Source organism: Saccopteryx leptura, chromosome 5 (genome assembly GCF_036850995.1).
Source record: "Saccopteryx leptura isolate mSacLep1 chromosome 5, mSacLep1_pri_phased_curated, whole genome shotgun sequence".
Taxonomy (NCBI): domain Eukaryota; kingdom Metazoa; phylum Chordata; class Mammalia; order Chiroptera; family Emballonuridae; genus Saccopteryx; species Saccopteryx leptura.
In genome coordinates, this window is record NC_089507.1 from 91,205,748 (window position 1) to 91,228,283 (window position 22,536).

General features: G+C 46.5%; 1 protein-coding gene across 1 annotated transcript in view; it reads left to right on the forward strand.

Moving 5' to 3' along the window:
- HADH (hydroxyacyl-CoA dehydrogenase) overlaps window positions 1-22,536 on the forward strand; it is a 56,960-nt gene that overhangs the window by 25,357 nt on the left and 9,067 nt on the right. The window contains exons 2-5 of the mRNA XM_066385272.1: window positions 7,886-8,014; window positions 10,793-10,950; window positions 15,109-15,235; window positions 19,913-20,002. Of these exons, the coding sequence (XP_066241369.1) occupies window positions 7,886-8,014; window positions 10,793-10,950; window positions 15,109-15,235; window positions 19,913-20,002 (504 nt within the window). The remainder of the gene's footprint in view (window positions 1-7,885; window positions 8,015-10,792; window positions 10,951-15,108; window positions 15,236-19,912; window positions 20,003-22,536) is intronic.

Genomic DNA, 22,536 nt, shown 5'->3' on the forward strand with positions numbered 1-22,536 from the left:
AAATGTAACGTAAAAATGTTTTTAATGTCAGAATAAATTTAATTTTCTTGTGTTTATTTCATTTAATTACCATAAAAGCACACTTGGACTTTATATATATTTTTAATATTTGACTTAATTATTATAACATATTTCTCAGAAATTTGTATATAGTGCGCCTACAATTATTTGTAGGATTTTAAATGCACCTGACTTCAAAAAGTTTGAGAACCACTGCCTTAGGGTATGCCTGCAAAAAGCGATTGCAAGGAACTTGAGCATTAGGTTGGGTTGCTCTCTGCAGGTGGTAGAATGAAAATGCTGCTATAACTTGAAATCACTTGGAATTATGCTATAATAGTAGTTTATTGCTATGCAGTAAATTTTGGACTGCACCATAGAGTTTCACTGTAAAATGGCAAATATTTCAAGGAGACTTAAAAATATTTCTTCTTTTTTGTTGAATTTATTGGGAGTGACATTGGTTAATAAAATTATATAGGTTTCAGGTGTAGAATTCTGTAATAGATCATCTGTGTATGTGTATATATATATTAAGATTTTATTTACTGTTTTTATAGAGAGAGGGGGCGGGGGCAGGGAGCAGGAAATGAGAAGGAGCTGCTTCACTCTAGCGGTTCATTGGTTGCCTGCTGTATGTGTCTTGACCGGACAAGCTCAGGGTTTCGAACCAGCGACCTCGGTGTTCCTTGTTGGCGCTCGGTCCACTGTGCCGGTGCTACCACCAGCCAGGCTCCTCTGTACACTGTGTTGTGTGTTCACTACCCAAAGTCAAGTCTCCTTCCATCACCATTTATCCTCCCTACACCCTCTTCTGCCTCCCTCCACACCCCAAAATTTCTCTTTTTGGCCTGTACTTTCTCAGTTCAGGCCAACTATATCCACTTTGGGTTGAAACAGGGAGGTCCTTTTGCTCTTAGAATGACAACACCGTAAGAGTTTCTCTGTATTTACCTGAAGCTTTGTGAATTAACCAAGGAAAAGCTAAAGTAGAAAATGTTTACAAAAATAAAGCAAAACAAAAAACCTGCCAGGGATATGCATTTAAGATCCTAAGAGTATTGCCTTGTCACTAGACCAGGAATACCACTTGAGACATTTGGGGGAGTCCAAAATGATAGAAAGTGCTCCTGTGACTTGAGATGGGGAGAAACGTGGGCTCAGTCCCCGCAGGAGCTGCTGCCTTCAGCCGCGGAGGCACTGCGGCCGGGGACACTGCAGGACAAGAGCGTGGTCACTGACACATTGCGGAGAATCTGTCTTCTTCCTCTCTGTTAAGTTTGGCCACTGCTTATTACACCTCTTTGGGTGAGATGGGGAAATGAACAGATCTTACACATTCTATCACTTTCACATGGTCACCTAACATGTGCACCTTGCTCTCTTGAACATTACCTCGAATTAGTTCGTTGTTTTTTGGCTAGTGTCTACATAGGTTTGTTGTCCATGGAGTGCTTGTTCAGACCCAGGAGGAAGCCTGGTAGTGACTGAAGAGCCCAGTCTTCTTGCAGGGGGGCAGGGGCAGTTTATCAGAGGACTGGATAGGAGTGGGTCGTCAGCATTTAGGCTGAAATGCCTTTGGCTGTGTTTTCTCAGGTTGAATTTTATTGTTTCTGTAATATGTATGTCTCTTGGTGTACTTGAATATTTGAGGGTGCTTCCTTTCTAGGTTCTGCTTACAATTTTAAAAACAGTAATCATAGGATAGCACTGTGGCTCATTTGCAACAAAAAGATGTCCTATGACTATCACAAACAGGATGATGGTAACTTTGCAAGTGGCCTTCTAGGAAAAAGATGCGATGTCACTTCCCTTGCTTGTCCTGCCCCTCTTTAAGGTAAATACGGTATCCCATGGGAGAGGCTGGCCCTCGCTGTGCTAGCTGTACTCGCCCCCAGCCTTCTGCGCTCTGCTGCCCAATAGGATCCCTCACCAGGGCGGTTTTTATTTTATTTGACAAACTATGTATGGAACCTTATATTGTTTTTCATACTTTCTAAGTGAAATTACAAAGACAATAAATAAAACGGCACTGTCCCCCCCCTTCCCTCAGCCTTGGCTCATTTAGTACCAGATGTACTTGAACTCCCCCTCCTCCCAACACCTTGGGTGCAAAAAAGCCTGAGTGATGCCTGCTGGAGGGAAGGGGGGAAGTGGCCACTGGGAAGCTGAGGAATTCTGTCAGGCCTAGCCGGGATGATCTAAGTCAGAGGTTAAAAGGAACAGAACCGTGCACCCTGGCCAGCTGGCTCGGTTGGTTAGAGCATTGCCCTGAAGCACAGGGGTTGCCAGTTCCATCCTGGGTCAGGGCACGGTCAGGGCATGAGCAGGAACAGATCGATGTTCCTGTTTCTTTCTCTTTTTCTCTCTCCCTTCCTCTCTCTTTCAAATCAATAATTTTTTTTTTAAAGGAACAAATGGTGTCATTCCAAAGGGACTGTGAGAATAGAAGACCCAAAACAAAAATGGGAGGTTCCCAAGCCAGCAACCCTGAGCGCCCCAGCCTTGCAAAGGATGTGCAGTCAGTGGTCACCCCACCTCCTCTCAGCTGCTGCCCTTCCAGGGTGCCAGTCTCAAAGCAGTTTGATTTCATCACCAGCTCCATCTCGAATTTGAGGTTTATTGTCTTAGTTTCTGTGTCAGGGTTCTCCACCAACACCCCCTCCCCCACAGGTTTGGTGATTTACTGGAAGGGTCACAGGACCCAGCCTATATAGTCTACCCTGCATACTCTCTGGTTGTGCAGCTGCAGATTTAACCAACTGCAGATCAGTATTCAGAAAAATTCCAGAAAGTTGATCACTAAACAATAGTGTATAACAACTGTTTACATAACAGTTACATTGTGTTAGGTATTATAAGTAACCTAGAGATTATTTCAAGTATCCTGGAGGATATGCAGTAGTTCTATGTAAATGTTATATCATTTTTTTTATTTATTTATTCACTTTAGAGAGGAGAGAGAGAGAGAGAGAGAGAGAGAGAGAGAGAGAGAGGAGAGACAGAGAGAAGGGGGGAGGAGCTGGAAGCATCAACTCCCATATGTGCCTTGACCAGGCAAGCCCAGGGTTTTGAACCGGTGACCTCAGCATTTCCAGGTCAACGTTTTATCCACTGAGCCACCACAGGTCAGGCCGTGTTATATCATTTTATATAAGGACTTGTGTGGTCCTCCAGACTACTGTGAACTACCATTGTCATGTGGAAAAACTGCTCAAGACACAAACTATTGTCAAGAGAAGAGGGAGAGGCAGTCAAGAGAGACTAACCTCCCGAGTCTGCTTCTCCCAGAGCTGTATTGATCAGACACAGAACAAAGGTAACAGGACTGCAGGGGAGGGAGGTCAGGGGATAAGGGGAAAGAATGACTAATGGACTTCTTGATGATACGGAAAAAGGGCTAGTTTCAGTCACTACTTGATTTTCTTTTGCTAATTAACAAGCACAAAGGGAGGGGCAGTCTATAACCTCTAGGCTCATTTCCTAAAGTGCAATCACGTGCATTCCTTTGTGTTTGCGCACAGGTCACTCATTCCCACAGTTTCTTGGTGTTTGCATCCAAGAAACCGATTTCTCTGTGTTTGCAGCAGGGGATTGCATTCACATCACCATTCACAGTCAGGGTTTTTTAACTAAAGCTCCTTAATCCAAGTTATAGAGTGTCCAAGCTCAGATAGGTGATGCCCTACAGCCTTGGGCATTTGTGGATTCTGATACTCACAGGGGTCCTGGATACAATCCCCTCATGGACACCTGAAACCCAGGGATGACTGTGTTAATCCAAATTCGGAGGAACCCGAAATATGGAAGACAGGAGCAAAGTCCGTCGTTTACACATTAAAGTTTTATTGTCTAGCTTGGCCAAGCGGCGGGAACTCCGACAGAAATCTGACGGAGAGCGCGCTGGCCCTTTGTTCTACTTAGTTTTTATAGTTTTGTAAGTGGGAAGTACAGAAGCAAAAATTGCAATTAGGAGCCCCTTACCGCTATTGGTTATAGTCATATGTCCTTTAATATGATAGGACCACGTTCAATTTGCAAACCATACATCATTTTGGAGAAAACAAAATTTACAAGTCAACACAATGGTAGAAAGATATCTCTTTACATTTAAAAGGCCTTCCTATATTTTCTAGTGTTCATCCGCCATCTCTCTGTCCAGAGTCAGAGGTATTAACCACATGCATTTACATAAGAGAGGTAGTTTCCGTGGGGACAAATGCCCGCAAATGGCTCGTAGTTATAAGAAAAGGTTTATTTTGGCTTTTCCCTTCCTGCACCTGGCTAGCCAGTCACTCCTTTCCCCACAGGTGTGGTTAAATGTCAGGGAATCTATGCTTTCCTTCCCTTTTCATTTACAATACATGGCAAGATCCATCCTGGTTATGCCAATCACACAGTATAGAGACTATTCTCACAATTTCTCTTCACACCTTAACCCAAATTAATAAAATGTCCTCCAAGCCTCCTAAAATATTAATATTAATTCTGTAGCCTTTGGTACTTTACAACACCTGCGGGTGAAATGGCTCAGTGGCTCCTCAACTGTAGTCATATTTATGGCTATAATTTGTTACAGAAAAACGATAAAAAGCAAAATCATCAAGGGAAAATGCTCATGGAGAAAAGTCCGGAGGAGACCAGGTTCAAGTTTCCAGAGTCCTCTTCCAGTGGAGTCACACAGGACTCAATTCCTCCAGTAACAACATATGTGAAATGATGTCTACCAGGGACATTCATTAGAAGCCTCGGTTTTGGTCCTGGCTGGTGGACTCAGTGGAAAAGTGTTGGCCCAGTGTGTAGAAATCCCAGGTTCGATTCCTGGGCAGGGCACACAGGAGAAGCAACCATTTGCTTCTCCACCCCTCTTCCCCCCTTTCTCTCTGTTTCTCTCTCGCTCCCCCTCTCCACACCTCCTGCAGCCATGGCTTGAATGAGCAAGTTGGCCCCAGGCGCTGAGGATGGCTCTATGCCCTCACCTCAGGTGCTAGAATATAGAATAGCTCAGTTGCTGAGCATTGGAGCAGTGGCCACAGATGGGCAAAACATTGGCCCCAGACTGGGGGAGGGGGTTGCTGGATGGATCCCAGTTGGGGCACATGCAGGAGTCTGTCTCTCCACCTCCCTGCCTCTCACTGGATAAAAACTAAAAAAGAACCCTGGGTTTTTATTGGGGCTGGTCACAAAGGCACCCGCTGCCTAGCAAGTACCAACATTCCTAACTCTCGGAAGGAAAGCAGGTATTCAGCAAAAGCCACATTGCAGAGTCCAGATGCAGCAAACCGTTCTTATCAGGGAATGATAGGCACCCTCCCCAAATCTGAGCTTCCAAATGCAGCCAGGGGTGTGAACAGTCTCAGGCCTGCTGCGTCATCCTTTGTGCCATTTCTAAAATTGCTTTTACGTTTTACTTGGAATTTATTGAATTGGAAGTTCAGATTTGTGTCCAGTGATTTAGGTGTTAGCTAGATGGGGCTTGGTCTGTCAGTACTTAGGGAAAACCGTGATCTGGATCGAGGGGTGTTTTGCTTTCTGGACATTGTTTTACTTTGACGGTACTGCCTGCCTGCAGCCTGGGTTTCTGCCCACAGGGCAAGTTGCCTGCCTGCCTCTCTCCTTATCAACAGGACCCGTTCCCACTTCACCCCCTTTACCTTGCCCGCTGGGTTATCAGACTGTGGTCCTGGTAGTGCTTCCCTTTCTTTGTTCTTAGGTGGGCTTAGAGGCATTGGCAGTGCCAACACCATCTTCAGGCCCACAGACCTACACTGGCAGCTCTCTGGGAAGAAGCAGGGAGAGGGGAGGGGATGATTGTAATTAACTGTCATTTAAAATCTGTCTTACCATTTCTTTAAGTTGATTTTGAGGGAGACAGAAAAGGAGAGAGAGAGAGGGAGGAGAGAGGTGAGAAGCATCAACACATAGTTGCAGCACCTTAGTTGTTCATTGATTGCTTCTCATATGTGCCTCGATCAGGGGGCTCCAACTGAGCCAGTGACCTTGGGGTCATGACAGTGATCCTGTGCCCAAGCCAGTGCCCCCGTGCTCAAGCTGCATGAGCCCGCTTTGAAGTCCAGGGGCCTCAGCATACTGGGTCGATGCGCTGCCCACTGCACCACCACAGGTCAGGCCTGTCTTACCATTTTTAGAAGTATTCTTTGGTAATCTGTGGGATTTGAATCTTTTTGCCTTTGTCTTTTGCTCTTCTGTTTCATTTTCTCTTTTTGGTTTTTTTCTTTGAGTTTTAGTTGCCTGGTTTCACAAGTCTCACATCTAATGGTGGTTTAGAGTTACGTATAGTTCACCCTTGAACAGTGCGGCGGTTGGAGTTGCTGGCCCCTTGGCATGATCAGAGGTCCACATAGAACTTGGAATCCCCCCAAACGTAACCACTGTTGACTGGCAGCCTTACCATTAACATAAACATCCAATTAACTCATAATTTGTATGTTATTTGGATTATATAATATATTGACTTCTTACAATAATGAGCTAGAGAAAAGAAGTGTTATTAAATTCATAAGAGAAAATACATTTCCAGAATTTATCGAAAAAAATCCACATATAAATGGAACTTGTTCAAACCTATGTTGTTTGAGCTTCAGCTGTACATTTCACTGTTGTCTCCAGCCATTCATTCTAGCTGGCCTGCCCCTCTCCTATGCCCCCTGCTGCCACGAGGCTTCAGCAGGGGTTCCGCAGGGGCCTCTCAGATCTAGGGAGGGCATCTCAGTGCCTGGCCTCTTGTGTCATTTACGTTTGCATCGGGCCACATATGTCCTCTTGCTTACAACATTTACATACACTTACAACAGCTGCCTATAATGTACCCAATGATCTATTTTTAGCCACACCAGCTATTCCACAGCCCTGGCCAAAGCTACAGGCACACTGTGATGACATAGGGATTGACTTGTCACTTATTGTGGCTAAACTAAGCTAGTCATATTCAAACTTGTGGCAGCTTCATGGAACATGCCCTCAGGGTTCAGCGAGGTGGACACGGGGAAGGGAGGGGTGCTCCCAGAGGCCTACTTTCATGGGAGTCTGGTACAAAATAACCATGGGGACAAGTCTTTTTGCACTGTTACTAGAGTTTTTTCTTTTTAAAAAGTATTATATTTATTGCTTTTAGAGAGAGTTGAGAGAGAGAGAAAGACACGGGGTGGGGAAGAGTGGGAAGCAGAGACTCATAGTAGTTGTTTCTCCTGTGTGCCTTGACGGGCAAGCCCAGGGTTTTGAACCAGCGTCCTCAGCATTCCAGGTAGATGCTCTGTCCACTGTGCCACCACAGGTCGGGCCGTAGAGTAGAGCCTTACCTCGGGGTGATGTCAGGAGTGCAGAGCAGAGCCGGGGGGAGAGCTGACGGATGCTTGGTTCTGCGGCGCGAGCCCCGGGCGGGCGTGGGTGCCTGTGGCGCGGCTCTGGAGCCCTTGAAACGTGGCTAGTGCAGCTGAGGAGCTAAATGGAAAAATGGTTTTTCACAATTACAGTTTTCATTCAGTAGTATTTTGTATTAGTTTCAGGTACACAGCATGGTAGTTAGACAATCAGGAACTAAATTTTTCATTTCACTTTATTTCCATTAATTTCAGTGGCCACAGGTCTCCAGTGACCTTCATGGGGTAGGAGCATTACGGGAAGTAGTTGCGCTGTGGCCCGGAGAACGTCGCTGTGGAAGACAGGCTCGGGGGTGTGTCGTCGTTCACATAAAGGGTTTGGGCAGCGCCTGCTGAGAGCTCTGTGCCTCCTTCCTGTGGCTTATTGTGTGTGCTGAGCCTTTTGAATAGCATGGTGGTAGAGTTCATGTGCAATGCAAAACTCTTTTTTTAACTTCTGTATTTTCTTTCTTTTCTAAACAAAATGACTCTTTTTCTTGCTTTAGGTTGCTGCAACAACTGGCCACACAGTAGTGCTGGTGGACCAGACAGAGGACATCCTGGCAAAATCCAAAAAGGGAATTGAGGAAAGCCTTAGGAAAATAGCCAAGAAGAAGTTTGCAGAAAACCCCAAGGTAATTTCTCAAAACCAGGCCTCTGGCTGCTTCACATTCTTGGGGGGACGGGGCACTGGCCTTTGCTTACTTTTTCTATTTGTTTATATTAAACTCATTTCTCCTTAACTTTAGACCACTATAATATAATCCTAACCGTACAGGGGACTCTGGTTAGAAAACGTGAGCAGTAAATAAACACGTTGTTGGGCAGGATCTGAGTTTGAAGAGAGCTTCTGCAGTGGTGAGCTCATCCTGTGCACTGAGAGTGTGGGATTGAATAACACCTGTTTCGTTACAAGGATGGACGAGGGAGAAACAGGAAGATAACTGATGTACTTGCAAGGTAAAGAGAGAATGAGACAATAAGCACTATAGGTAGAGTCATTGGATTACTTAGGTAACATCTTGTGCCTACTCTTCACGTACGGGCTGGAGAAGAAAGGCAGAGCGCATCCTGTCCCTTCCAGCAGCAGAAGAGGTGCAGGAACTTGAACTCCCAGGAGGTCAGGAACTCTGGCTTACTGACTCATTTTTAGAAATGCTGCAGAAGTCAACCCAGTGGATTTCTGTTTACCTCTGTCACCTTGTTAACGTTGCTTAGGATCGATTTCCTTGGGCCATACATGGAAATTCTCTCCACGTGCAGGTAGGACTTTTATTGTTTTTCATCTGAGGTGTCCCAGGGATGTGTTTAGTTACCTTTAAAAAAAATTGTTTTATTTTGGTAAAATATATATAAGATAAAATTTGCCATTTTAATCATTTTAACTCAGTGACTTGAATTACATTCACAAGGTTGTACAACCTTCACTGCTGTCTCCAAACTTTTTCATCTTTCCAGACAAACCGTACCCGTTAAACAGTAATTCCCCGTTCCCTTCTCCCCTCAGTCCCTGTTAACCTCTAATCTTTCTGTCTGGATTTGCCTATTTTAGCGTCCTCATATGAGTGAAATTATACAGTATTTGTCCTTTTTTGACAGATTTCTTTCATTTGATGTAATTCTTCATGGCTTATCCATGAACTTCATTCCTTTTTGAGACTGAATACTGCTCATAACACATTTGTGTATCCATTTATCTAGCAATGGATACCTGGCTGTTTTCACCTTGTGACTATTACGAATAACGCTGCAGTGAACCTTAGTATACTGTCTGTTCAAGTCCCTCTTTCGGCCCTTCCAGTTATGTACCTAGAAGTAGAACTGCTGTGTTACAAGGCAACACTATGTTCGGATTTTTGAGGAACCAACAAACTGTTTTCCATAGTGGCTGCACCATTTTACATTCCCACCCCCAAGTATGAAGGTTCCAAATACACTCTACATCCTAGCCAACACTTGTTATTTTCCTCTTTTTAAAAAATAACAATAAAAACTATCATAGGAGTTGTGACAGTATCTCATGTTTTGGGTTTGCATTTTCTTAATATCTAGTCACCTTTTAAAAATCAGACGGATGGGGTAGATATCATTTTCTAAGTGAATCTGAACCCAGATGCCCCGCATTTTTTACTGTTTACTCTGTAGATTTCTGCAGACTGTCTGTCCCCTGTGGGCAGGGACCAGCCCCATCCTGAGTGTTAATAGATCCCCTGTGCCCAAGTGGCTGAGCTCCGAGGGTGACTCCGCAGGAGTCTCGTCTCCTGATGTTTCTCACTCTGCCAGGGACATGCTCTGAGGAGGGCCATGCCATCTTCAACCTGTCGGGCTGACATACTTTATTTACCTAGCTGGGCTGACTAGTATAGGAGCACTAGTCACAAGTGACTGTTGAGCACTTGACATGTGACTAGTCCAAACTGAGTTATGCTGAAAGTGTAAAACAGACACTAGATTTAAAAGGCTCAGTAGGAAAAAAAGAATATAAAACATCTAAATTTTTAAAATATTGATTACATTTTGAAATGATAATACCTTAGATAGATTTGGTTCAATAAAAATTTTACCTGTTTCCACTTTTTAAAATACGGCCAATAGAAAATTTTAAATTACCTGTCATCTCAGGTTATAATTCTATTGAACAGCTCTGATAGTTGGCTCCGGGGTGATGATATGGAAACCTTTGCTGATTATAACCATTTTGATGCCCTATGGGCAAATTACATCTTGAAACCAAAGGCAGTCGGTAGCGGAACGTGTGTGTCTGCAGAGTTGCAGTGAGGCCGAGATGGAACTTGAGGCTCTGAGAGCAGAGGCTGTGTCTGGCATGTTTTTGAAATACCAGTTTCTGGCCTGTGAAGGGCAGTGATTATTTGATGAATGAATGGTGAGTTTGGCTTTCTTACCCTCCATTGCCTTTACTCAGCCCTGCCTCCCTCCTGTGAGAGGGGAATAGTCAGCACCGCCTCCCAGACTAATGGGTGGTCCTGAGCTCAGCATTCACCCTGTTCTGGAAGGACACATTACAGGCTCCCTGGAACAGAACATGGCAGCTGTCACTACGGGAAGAGATACAACAGGCCAATACAGGTGCTGTGAACAGACAGCTTAGTAAACAGAGCGGAGCTAGCAGAGCTGGCCAGAGCTTCGGGGGTTACTTCCTGCACACAACAGTGGTAGTGGACCAACAGTTGGGATTGTTCACAGCCATATTCTTGCCTTGGTGTCTAAACCACATGGAGAGGTTGCCTCAAAGCAGAAACATGGGGAGTTTTATTTCTCAGAACTTCAGGTGTATTGAGGTCATATCTGGGGTGTATAGGCCTGTTCTCACCCTCCTCTTTCCTCGCCTGAGCAGCAAGTCACCCGTTTTCTGGTGAGCTCAGTGCCTGTTCTCCTTCCTTCCCCTGCAATAGGCAGGCGATGAATTTGTGGCGAAGACCCTGAGCAGCATATCGACCAGCACGGATGCGGCATCTGTGGTCCACAGCACGGACCTGGTGGTGGAGGCCATCGTGGAGAATCTGAAGGTCAAGGATGAGCTCTTCAGGAGGCTGGACAAGTTTGCTGCTGAGTACGTGGCCCTGGCCGCCTTCCTGGGTCTGAGGGCTTCCTCCCAGGCTTGGGCTTTGCTCACATTAAGCCTACTTCCCCTTCTATACCCCCCCATTTACTTCCTGAGGCTTGGACTGACCTGATCTGATCCCAGTCCCCAATGAGGATAGAATTTCCTGCGTTAAATGGAGGGCCTGTGCAGGGACAGGCCTGTCTCTTACAGCATCCGGGTCATGGGCCCTCCAGGCTAGAGGATGGAGGAGGCCTGGGCATGACCTTCGGTGTTTACCAAGGAACTTCAGAGCATCTTCACGTGTCCCCTTATTTGGGTGGAACACACAGAATGGTGTCAGTGAAGGGGGTGCCTCTGTCTACACAAAGTTTCCAGGATTCTCCTGGTTTGAGCTTTATCTGTATTAAATTAAAACTGTCTTGTGTGCTTTAAAGGAACATTAAGGTCTCATCAGGTTTCTGGCAAAGGCGGGAAGAGGACAGGCAGCCCCGTGAAGGTCTGGCACACAGGTGCCTGGGGCTCAGGACTCTGTGCTGTCACAAGCTTGTGCTTCGTGCAGCTGAGTCCTCAGAGCCTGGAGGCTTCTGTTGTGCTTGGCTGTTGGCGTTGGGTTATTGTGACACCTGACTGTCCCATTCATGTTCTCCTTCTGTTTTGTCTGGCCACACTTCACCATTCCTGGTTGTAACTGAGAGTCAGGATAAGACTATGACATAGTAATTCTTAGGCAGCCATCAGTGAGTGGTGGGTAAAGAGAGACCCCTGCATGTGAGCCTGCTGGAATGTCAGCCCTTAGAGCTCCACGGCCTGGTGTCTGGAGAGGCCCTGCCCCTAACAAAGAAAAGAGACTTATCTTTCTGCCGCCTGTCCGCCACTCTGCTGGTCTGCGTCCTCATGTTCTGTACAGTGGCGTTTAGGGGCTGCAGAAACGTCTGACAGAACCTGACGACTCATGGTAGGGGTGTTGGCTCACGAGTGAGCAGGGAGCCCTCAAAGAAACCAAGCACTTGCCCCAGGAAAGGGAGAATAACCAAGTAGTTTGGCCTATATTGAAATGTTGGTCATTCCCTAGTGCAGTGGTTGGCAAACCGCGGCTCATGAGTCACATGCGGCTCTTTGGCCCCTTGAGTGTGGCTCTTCCACAAAATACCACATGTGGGCGCTACCTCGATAAGGAATGTACCTACCTATATAGTTGAAGTTTAAAAAATTTGGCTCTCAAAAGAAATTTCAATTGTTGTACTGTTGATATTTGGCTCTGTTGACTAATGAGTTTGCCAACTACTGGACTAGAGATAGTGACAGGTCTGACTGCTGTCTGTCTCAGTGTTGAATAATGTAAGGACCGACTCTAGGGAAAGTGGGAGGGCCTGGGGCCAGCCGCCACCTCTTCCCTCTCATTATGCACCGCCATGAAGCCTTTCTGGGTCTTAGTTTTATCATCTGTAATTTGAGATGAGGGTTTAGGGTTAAATAATTTCCAAGATCATCCCAATTCTAACTCTAAAGATGAGTTTCCCTGGTAACCTGTAGAATAGGGTAGTGGGGCCTCTTACATGCTGCAGATGGGACTGTGCTTCTGGCCATCAGCCATCCTTCTCTGCACTCTTTTTTTATTCTTTTTTTTCTTTTGTATTTTTCTGAAGTGAGAAGTGGGGAGGCAGAGAGACAGACTCCCGCATGTGCCCAACTGGGATCCACCCGGCATACCCACCAGGGGGCAATGCTCTACCCATCTGGGGTGTTGCTCTATTGCAACCAGAGCCATTTGAGCACCTGAGGTGGAGGCCATGGGGCCATCCTCAGCACCCGGGGTCAACTTTGCTATGGAGCTTTGGCTGTGGGAAGGGAAGAGAGAGGCAGAGAGGAAGTAGAGGGACAGGGGGACACTTGCAGAGTAAGAACTGCGGGTGGAAAGCTTGGCTGAGGCCCCCGGTCAGCTGAGCTGAGTCCTGCTCTCCCCTTTTGAGGAGTCCTGTCCACCACAGTCCCCACTACCCCCACTTGTCCTCTCTACAGGAAGGCCTGCAGGTGTTGCTAATGAGCATTAGGCTTGTGCTGTCGTTTTTTTATTAGAATACTTAAAAAGTTTTTTTGGTACCTGAATGTCAGAAAGGAAAAATCAAAAGATGGTCCAAGAGAGTCAAGTGTTTCAAGGAAAATGTGAAGGTGTACTTTTTGTGGGAGATAAGACAACCTTTGTATTTACTATGTCAGCACACTGTATTCGTGTTGGAAGAAGGCATGTGAGAGGCTGTTTGGAGCAGAGCCAGCCCCACCAATTGGGAGAGGGGGACGCAGAGGTCCCTTGGGAGGAGATGTGTAAATTTCCCCTTCTGGTTAAATGTGTGCTGGGAATGCCCTAGCTTGGGGACACTTGTGACCGGACTCTGCTGTAACTTCACCCTTTCATAAACGTGCTCTCCAGTCGGTGCATCTTTGTTGCCCCTTTTAGAAACTGGGTCGCCCTCCCAGTGGCCCGTACCCAGTGTGGCGGCCCCACCGGCACCTGCGCTGTGGTTCAGGGTGCGGTCGGTGTGTCCGGTGTGGCGGCCCCACCGGCACCCGCGCTGTGGTTCAGGGTGCGGTCGGTGTGTCCGGTGTGGCGGCCCCGCCGGCACCCACGCTGTGGTTCAGGGTGTGGTCGGTGTGTCCAGTGTGGCGGCCCCGCCGGCACCCGCGCTGTGGTTCAGGGTGCGGTCGGTGTGTTCAGTATGGCGGCCAGCCACCTGGCCACACTGGCTTCTCCTTTCACCTCACTCTCCTCTTTCCAGATTACTCGTTTCTTCCCCCATCCCTTCCGCCCCTCGTGCACTTGCCCTGATTTCAGACAGATTGCAGTAGTCCCCAGGCCTGGTCATAGGGACTGCTCTCCTTGCTGACTGGACCTCTGTGGTTCTCGTTAGCATGAAGCTGTTTTGTGTATGCTTGTCACAAGGTGGCGCCATGGGAAAGCCTGGAAGTACTCCTGTTACAAGAGTTGCCCGTTGTGCATCTGGCACCCTACTTTATTGTGATCTTAAAAATTAAAATTGGTTTTCCCTGGTTAAATGGCTTAGTTGGTTAGAGCTTTGTCCCAAAGGGCAGAGGTTGCCAGTTTGATCCTTGGTCAGGGCACATCCAGGAACAGATCAGTGTTTCTCTTTCTCTCTCTCTCTCTCCCTCTCTCCTTCTCTCCCTCTCTCTCCTTTTCTCCTTTCCTTTCTCTAAAGTCAATAAAATAAACATTACAACAAGTTTAAAACATTAAATTTGGTTTAAATCAATATGTATTTTTAAAAATTACTAATATTTTATATGCACAAAAGAGGATGTTACTTTTTTTTAGGAGCAGAATACTTTGAACTACATTTGTCACGAATACACATCCATCTTTCCTTTCCCCGCTCTTCATGTCTAACCTTCAAACTGCTTTTGGACCAGCTGGTTTCTTCTCTTTTCATTTGAATCACATTCAATGGAGAAGCAAAGCTTTTCAGTTGAGGGGGAAAGATCTTCATTCAGTTTATTATCTGATGTTTCTAGTTGAGAATTCATGTGTTTCTGTACAGTTTTTTTGTGTAGGTGTCCATGATGAATTCTTCTTTCTTTCATTAGTCTTGAATCACTTGGAGTTCTATCTTGTGACTGAGGTTGGTTACTTAGCTGCCTCCATTTTTCCTCACATACCCTGACAATTAAATAACACAGATAGAGAGGAGAAATCTTGCTCCCTAAAATTAAAGAAAGATTGGCAAAGATTAAATATACCTTTGGAACAAGTAACTTTTAAATTACTTAATATAAAACTTTAAAATGAAATGAAGCAGCCCTGGCCGGAGAGCTCAGTTGGTTAGAGCATCGTCCCGAAGCGCAGAGGCGGCCAGTTTGATCCCTGGTCGGGGCACACACAGATACAGACTGCAGTTCTTCTCTCTCCCTGTCCCTTCCTCTCTCTTTAAAATCAATAAAATAACCCTTTTTTAAAAATTAAATAATTAAATGAATCAGGTCACTTGACTTCAGCTTTTGTGAAGAAGGGTCTTTCTTCTGACTTCCTCTGGGTGTCACGACAACAGACCTGGGCAGTGAGCAGAGCTGCCTACCTTGTGCGTCACATCCAGATAGTCCTGACTGTTTCCAAAGATGGGACTCACTGTAACGTTCCACCATCTCTCTCCACAGACATACAATCTTTGCCAGCAACACCTCCTCTCTGCAGATCACAAGCATAGCCAATGCCACCACCAGACAAGACCGATTCGCTGGGCTCCATTTCTTCAATCCGGTGCCCATGATGAAGCTGGTGGAGGTCAGTGGCTGCCTGTGTGTATGAGTTTGCCTGCTCTGCCCGCTCTCGGTCCTGCCTCTCTGATACGCACGGACCCTGTGTCCTGGGATTGCATCGGATGGATTTTAATGGGGGAAGGGAGGTTGTCCTTGTGCTGTTTTCTATGGCTGCAGTCTCTCCTTTCAGAGCAAAGGCAGGTCCCTGTGCTCTCTTCCTTCTCAGCCCTGTGTTCTGACCCAGATGTCCAATAGGGCTGTTAAGTCTGCGGAATGTCATTTATTTGTGCCATAGCTGATGGGCAGTGCAGAGAGAGGCATCAGCACTAAGACCACTGGCTTGATGGGACTCAGGGAGAGCCACATAGGTTCACCTAGTCTCGTTGAGGTCAGTTTGCTCCAGGCCGTAAATGGAGCTCTTATTCCAGGCCTGGTTTTACACAAGAGCCACTAAACCTCCTTGTCCACCGTTCCTGGGGCGAATTCGGCCCCATTTTACTAGGGCCTCAGTATTGTCCCCAGATGAAGCATATCTCTTGGGTGTTGTGATCAGAGCTATTTAAGGAGCTTCTAATAGCCTGGAACCTCCTGACCACAAATCAGCAGGTAGAAGGGAGTGGCCAGGGAGGACTACCCTGCCTTTTTGGATGGGCTATTTCTACTTGCTTGGAGACTTGGGGACGAGGGAGTTGGAGTCACAGTAGTCAATTTGCACCTGAAATGTGGCAACTTGCCTTTTACAGGCGACTAATTACAGGGTCTGAGGAGCAGCCGCTATTAAAGTAGCATTTGTTGTGAGGTTGAGGATTTATTGCCATGCGAAGTGTGGGGGACGTGGAGCCAGGCAGACCTCCTTGGCCCTGTGGGCCTCCCTGTTTCTGGATCTGTTTTCTCCACGGCTGCCTTCTCCTCCAGGCCCTTTGCTTCCTTCAGCCCCTCATCCCTGCCCCGTATCCCAGGCCCGTATGAGCATTAGCTTCTAGGTTAATGATGACTGCATTTTCCTATAGTTTTCTGTCAAGTCATAACTCTGACCCATCTTGCACTAGGAATCTATCTGTTCTGCCAACATTCCTCCTCAGCTTCTTCCAATTTACCCCATTCTCTAATGCTTTTTTTTTTTTTTTTAAGATTTTGCCCTGCCCGGTTGGCTCAGTAGATAGAGTGTTGGCTTGGTGTGTGGATGTCCCAGGTTTGATTCCCAGTCAGGGCACACAGGAGAAGCACCCATCTGTTTCTTCATTCCTCTTCTTCCCCATTCTCTCTCTCTCTTTTCCCTTCCTGCAGCCAAGGCTTGATTGATTTAAGCTCATCTGCCCTGGGCACTGAGGATGGCTCTGTGGAGCCTCTTTCTCAGGTGCTTAAAATAGCTTGGTTGTGAGCATGGCCCCAGATGGGCAGAGCATCAGCCCCAGACAGGGGGGTTGCCAGGTGGGTCCAGGTTGGGGTGAATGTGGGGGTCGGTCTATCTCTCCTCCTCTCAGTTGGAAAAAAAGGAGGAAAAATTGTATTTATTGGCCCGGGCCAGTTAGCTCAGTAGGTTGAGTGTCATCCCAAAACAACAAGGTTGTGTGTTTGATCCCCAGTCAGGGCACACATGGGAAGCAACCAAAAAATATACAACTGAGTGGAACAACAAATGCTTCCCTTCCCCCCTCCTGTCTGTTTCCCTTCCTTTCTCTGCCTCTCTAAAAAAATTTTTTAAAAAACAATAAAAATTAAGCGTCCCAGAGCAGAGAGTTGCTGGGTTCAGTTCCCCGGTCAGGCACATTCAGGAGCAGCTCGATATTTCTGTTCTCTCTCTTTCCCTGCCTCTCTCAAAAAATAAAAATAAATTTTCAAAAAGATTTTATTTATTGATTTTAAAGAGAGAAGAGGGGTGAGGGACGAGAAATATCAACTCGTAGTTGCTTCACTTCAGTTGTTCATTGACTGGCTGGCCTATGTGCCTGGACCGGGCAAGGCCAGTGTTTGTAACTGGAGTCCTCAGGGTTGCAGGTCAGCACTTTCCCCACTGCGCCACCACAGGCCAAGCCCTGAGGGTGTTTTTTGAAGAAGTTGAAGATCGAAGAGGGGCAGTGGTGCAGGGAATAGAGAAAACCTCACTTACTCTCTTCTATGCAGAAAAGAACGAAAGAAGTGAAATTGAATTTTTAACAGTTCAGTGCTTAGGCACTAGTTACTTTTCTTTAATTACAAAATCATGTACATTTGTGTTTTGGAAATAAAAATACGTTTTATAGATTTACTTCAGACTCTCGAGAATATTGTTTTTGACTGCATTTATCTAGTAATGTCCATCTGTGTCTTTGGAAATTTGGACATTGGTTGTTAACAGCTAATGCTTATTAACACAGGTTAGCATTTTCTAGATGTTCTCTCTCTCGCTCTCTTTTATTAAGTGAGAGGCAAGGAGGCAGAAAGACAGACTCCCACATGCATGCCAACCAGGATCTACTCGGCAAGCCCACTAAGGGGTGATGCTCTGCCCACCTGGGGCCATTGCCCTGTTGCTTGGCAACTGAGCTATTTTAGCGCCCAAAGTGAGGCCATGGAGCCATCATCAGTGCCTGGGGCCAACTTTGCTCGAACCAGTTGAGCCATGCTGTGGGAGGGGAAGGGGAGAGAGAGAGAGAGAGAGAAGGGGAGACGGAGAAGGGTGGAGAAGCAGATGGTCGCTTCTCCTGTGTGCTCTGACCGGGAGTCAAACCTAGGACTTCCACACGCCAGGCCGGCACTCTACCACTGAGTCAACTGACTACGGCCCAGATGTTTTCTAAAAGTGCTTTTCTCTATTCAGTGCACATTCTTTAACTTTACCACCCACATATGTGTCTAGTCTGAGTGGCTTTTCTCTTTTACTCAGAAATATGTATCTTTTTAGACTCTGTTGGAGTTATAAGCTGATTATCTGTAGCATGTTGCTGTTTGTTGAGTGAATGATAAAAACATTTACCATTGCTTGTTTAAACTATTCAATAAAAAATTATTTTTAAAACTTTGTAATGGGCAGCCTGAGCCCTAGCTCAGTCTGTATAGTTCCGGTGGAGACCTTTGGCACCTCCATTTGGAACAGCCCCTGACTGCTGGTTGATTTGTGATGCCTGCAGAGCAGTATCTGGCCGGATTCTTCCCAGTCCTCATCCCCATCTTCATGGTGCGTTTTTCCTGTTTCCACTCACTTACTTCCCTTAGTGTCATAACATACCGCCGCACCCCACGCTGCGGTCACACTGAGACATGAAAGACGCTGACTCTCCATGTATGTAATAGCACTTCCCTTGCACAGACACCAGCTCATTAAGTCACGCAGTGCTCTTACAGCAGGGACGGCGGGTCCTGATGTCATTATCCCATTTCCTAGGAGGGGTGAGGCACAGAGGACTGGTCGGCTTACCTGAGATCCTGGAAAGGGTCTGACATAGAAACAAAGTCTGTTTGCTTTGACTCTCATTGAAATTCCTTAACTGGCATTTAAATTATATACATATATAGTGCCCTGGCTGGTGGTGCAGTGGATAGAGAGTCATCCTGGAGTGCTGAGGTCGCCGGTTCAAGCTCCAGTCAGGGCTTAGCCCTGAGGGTGCCAGCATGATCCCAAGGGCGCTGGCTCAACCCCAAGGTCACTAGTTTGAGCCCTAGTCAGGGCACACATGAGAAGCAATCAGTGGGGACACAACTAAGTGGAACAATGAGTTGATGCCTCTCTCTTTTCCCCTGTCCCCCTCTCCCCTCGACTCACTCAAGAAAAATAAATAAATAATGTATATCTATATACATTTAAAGTATAAATTTGCCTGGATCTTTCTCCATTTGCCAAAATCTAATTCCTGAAAAGTAAATTTCCTAAATGTTTCCTGAGGGCTGACTGCCAGGCATGGTGCTTGGTGCCATCTCTGGTAGGTGCTGCTGGGCCCTTGCACTACACCTCGTTGAAGGCTGGAGGGTGTGGGCGTATTCCTGAGATGCCCGGCGGGCGACCAGCCCTAGCCGTGCACCCGTTTGCTGGAAATGGAAGCCTTCTTCCATGATGCGCCTGTTCTGAAATAGAGGGAGCCTTTGGGCTCCGCGGCGTCTGTGCAAGAGGGTGGGTTAATGGGGTGACACTCATCTCAGTTGTCAAGACACCTGTGACTTGGCCAGATCACTCAGTATTCTGGGCTCCTTCTCTCTCCTGAGAAGGTGGGCAGTCATTGTCCTTAGTGGACTTGTAGTTACCCCCCTGAAGTAGTGAACAGTAACAAGGAAGATACCAGCAAAAGCCAGCATTCACACCTTCATCCTGTCAGGGCTGCACAGAATGCTTTACCTCCTCATCTAATTATGTTCTTACCTCAACTCTTAGAGATAGGTAGAGTGATTTCAATTTCACCGAATATGCCCAGAGTCACAGGGCCAATAAGTGGTGCAGTTGGGATTTGGGGCCAGGTCTGTCTCGGCGACGAAGCCTGTAAAATTGTCCTACATGCTCACACACAGTTATATTTTAAGCCTTGATTTTTGTGTATTCTGTAGTACTTCAGTTCTTAAAGTGGGCATTTTTGTAAACATTTTGGTTCTGGCTTGAGATCCTTTCTTCTATTCTGAAACAAAACTCTTCTTGCTGCCTGTGTGGATGCTTTTGGTCAGTGGTTTTTGAACTGTTCTGATAAAATTGTTTGCTGACTCTTGGTCACAGTTCTTCTCTGCTTTGCATTTCCAGGTTATTAAAACACCAATGACCAGCCAGAAGACATTTGAATCTCTGATGGACTTCAGCAAAACCCTGGGGAAACATCCTGTTTCTTGCAAGGTAGAGTCTAAGTAGCTTGGGAAGGGGGTGATTTTCCTGGACGCCCGAGTCACTCCGGCCAAGTCCCTGTGGAGTGCGACGATGCCAGACGTGGGCGCACGAACTGCAGCCTGTCCACAGGCTGTGAGGAGAAGCTGTGTCTCCCTTCTGGCTCACCCGCAAGGGAGCCCAGGGCCGCCATGGACCGTCTGAGAGCCGAATGGGGCCCAAGTGACTGTGGATGAGCAGTTGTGTTTCCATGAGTGGATTTGTTATCTCATCAGCTTTAACTTTGCTGGGCCTCGGGAGCCAGAACCCACCCTGTGTGTGGGGCACAGCCTGACGGTCATGTGTGTCCCAGATACTAGGGCTTCCCCGTCGGCAGAGCACCACACATGGTTAGGGGGTGAAGGAAGAGGAGCAGCCCGCGCTACAAAAGTGGAATGTTGTGTTGTGTTATAGTTTGCATTTCGTTTCGGTGAGAAGTGTGGTGGGATGGAGGGTATGCCTCGGCCTTTTCCCTTTTTAAGATGCCCAGTCATTTGCTGCGAGATCACCGCTTGCTCTCACTGCTTCGCTTTGATTACCCTCCCATCTCTCCATTTGTTTAGCTCCCCCTGAATTTAGGGACTACACTTCTGCATGACTTGGCAGTTTTTCTAAAGGGGCAGTTGTGTCACAAAATGCCATTATAATTTTTTATCAATATCTTACCTGCTTTTTTGATTGTAATCTTTTATATCATTGTGGTTTTTTTCATAGCATACTTTTGCTTTCCAAAAAATTCTCAAGCCTGAACTCACAAAATTGTACTAACCCATGAAGACTCGTTGTTTATGGATCATCTGAGTAAGTCATCTATCGATGTGGAGCCCACTAGCCAGAGAGCAGACCAGTGAGCCGGCCCCTCTGTGCCCCGCCCGTCCAGGAGGGTGGTGTTCTTACACAGTCTCCTTTTTTAACACACATTTTTTGTTTATTTAATTTTGTGGTTTTAAACGTCTAGATGTTGTTGTCTTTTTAAATCACATTAATAACAGGTGTTATGATTGCACTCTCTTACGGGTTTGTGCTGTGTTAGTGGCGGAGAGTAGTAATGCATTAGAGAGAAGATCAGTGCGCAGCAATCGGAGGCGAGCCATGAGAGTGGCGGTGCGGACGCGCGACAGTGATCATCCTCCGCACTGTCGCCCCTAACTCATGGGGAGCCGGGCTCTGTGCTTCCGTGGGTACCCCACGGCAGACCAGGGATGGGAGTCTTTGGTCGCATAAAATTGCCTTTGTTATATCATGCAGAACACTTTCTGGGAGGTTTTTTGCGTCAGTTATTCAGGCTCCTGGTAATGCCTCCCAACAACGTCATGCAACCACATAGCACAGGGTCTGCACGCCTTCGTGTGGGGGGCCAGCAGTGAATGTGCGGGCGCATGGCTTCCGCCGCAGCTCTAGTGCGCGGGCCTGCGTGGTATAGGAAAGCAGCATAGACAGCGCATGCCCAGATGGGTGTGGCTGTGTGCTAAGTAAACTGTACTTAACCCTTTGAGCGGTAGGCATGTTCCTGTACGTCCTTGTGCCCTCTGACCATCCAGAGTACGATTGTAACAAAAAATTTTTATTTTAAAAACGTGTAAGGCAACATTAAAAAAAGGCAAATATATGGTCTTGTTTTCATAAATTGGTTATTAAACAAACATGATTTTAAGTTAATAAAACTGTATCTGGAACTAATTTCATTTAAAAAAAAGCCCGGGGGGGCGGGGTTAGCGAGCGTGAAAAAAACTCACTACCCAAAGGGTTAAAAAGCAGGCTGTGCCCTGGCCTGTTAGCTCAGTCAGCTAAGAGCGTTGTCCTGGAACAGCAAGGTTGCAGGTTTGCTCCCAGTCTGGGCATACACCGGAAGCAACCAGTGAATGCGTGTCAGAATGGAAAAACAAATGAATGCTTCCCTTCCCCCTCCCCTCTCTCTCCCTTCCTCTGTCTCTCTAAAAATCAATTTGAAAAAAAGTCCTGGCTGGATAACTTGTTGGAGCATCATCCTGAAGCACAGAGGTTGCCAGTTCGATTCCCTGTCAGGACACATACAGGAGCAGCTCAATGTTCCAGTCTCTCTCTCCCTGCCTCTCTCTCTCTCAAAAAACCCAAAAAAACAAAAACCAAACAAACAGGCTAGACTCTGGATTTGGACTTTAGGATTGTAGTGGTAATTACCAACACCTGATATGGAAAAATAGCATTAATGTGCCTGCAATATGTCTGTTTTCACCGTGAGACTTCACAGGGAGAGCCTGGTCATGGTGTGAAAAGGTTAAGGCCGTGAACTCTGGAGCCTGCATGACTGGGTTCAAATCTTGGCTCTGGCTCTAATTAGCTGTGTAACCTTGGGCAAGTTGCTTACCTCTGTGTATCAGTTGCTTACCTCTGTGCTTACCTCTACTTTACAAAGTGGTAATACTATTGCTTGTCTCCCAGGGTTAATATGAGGAGTAAGTGAATATTTGTAATGTACTTAGAGCAATACTAGGAACATAGTAAGTACAGTATATATAATAAAATAA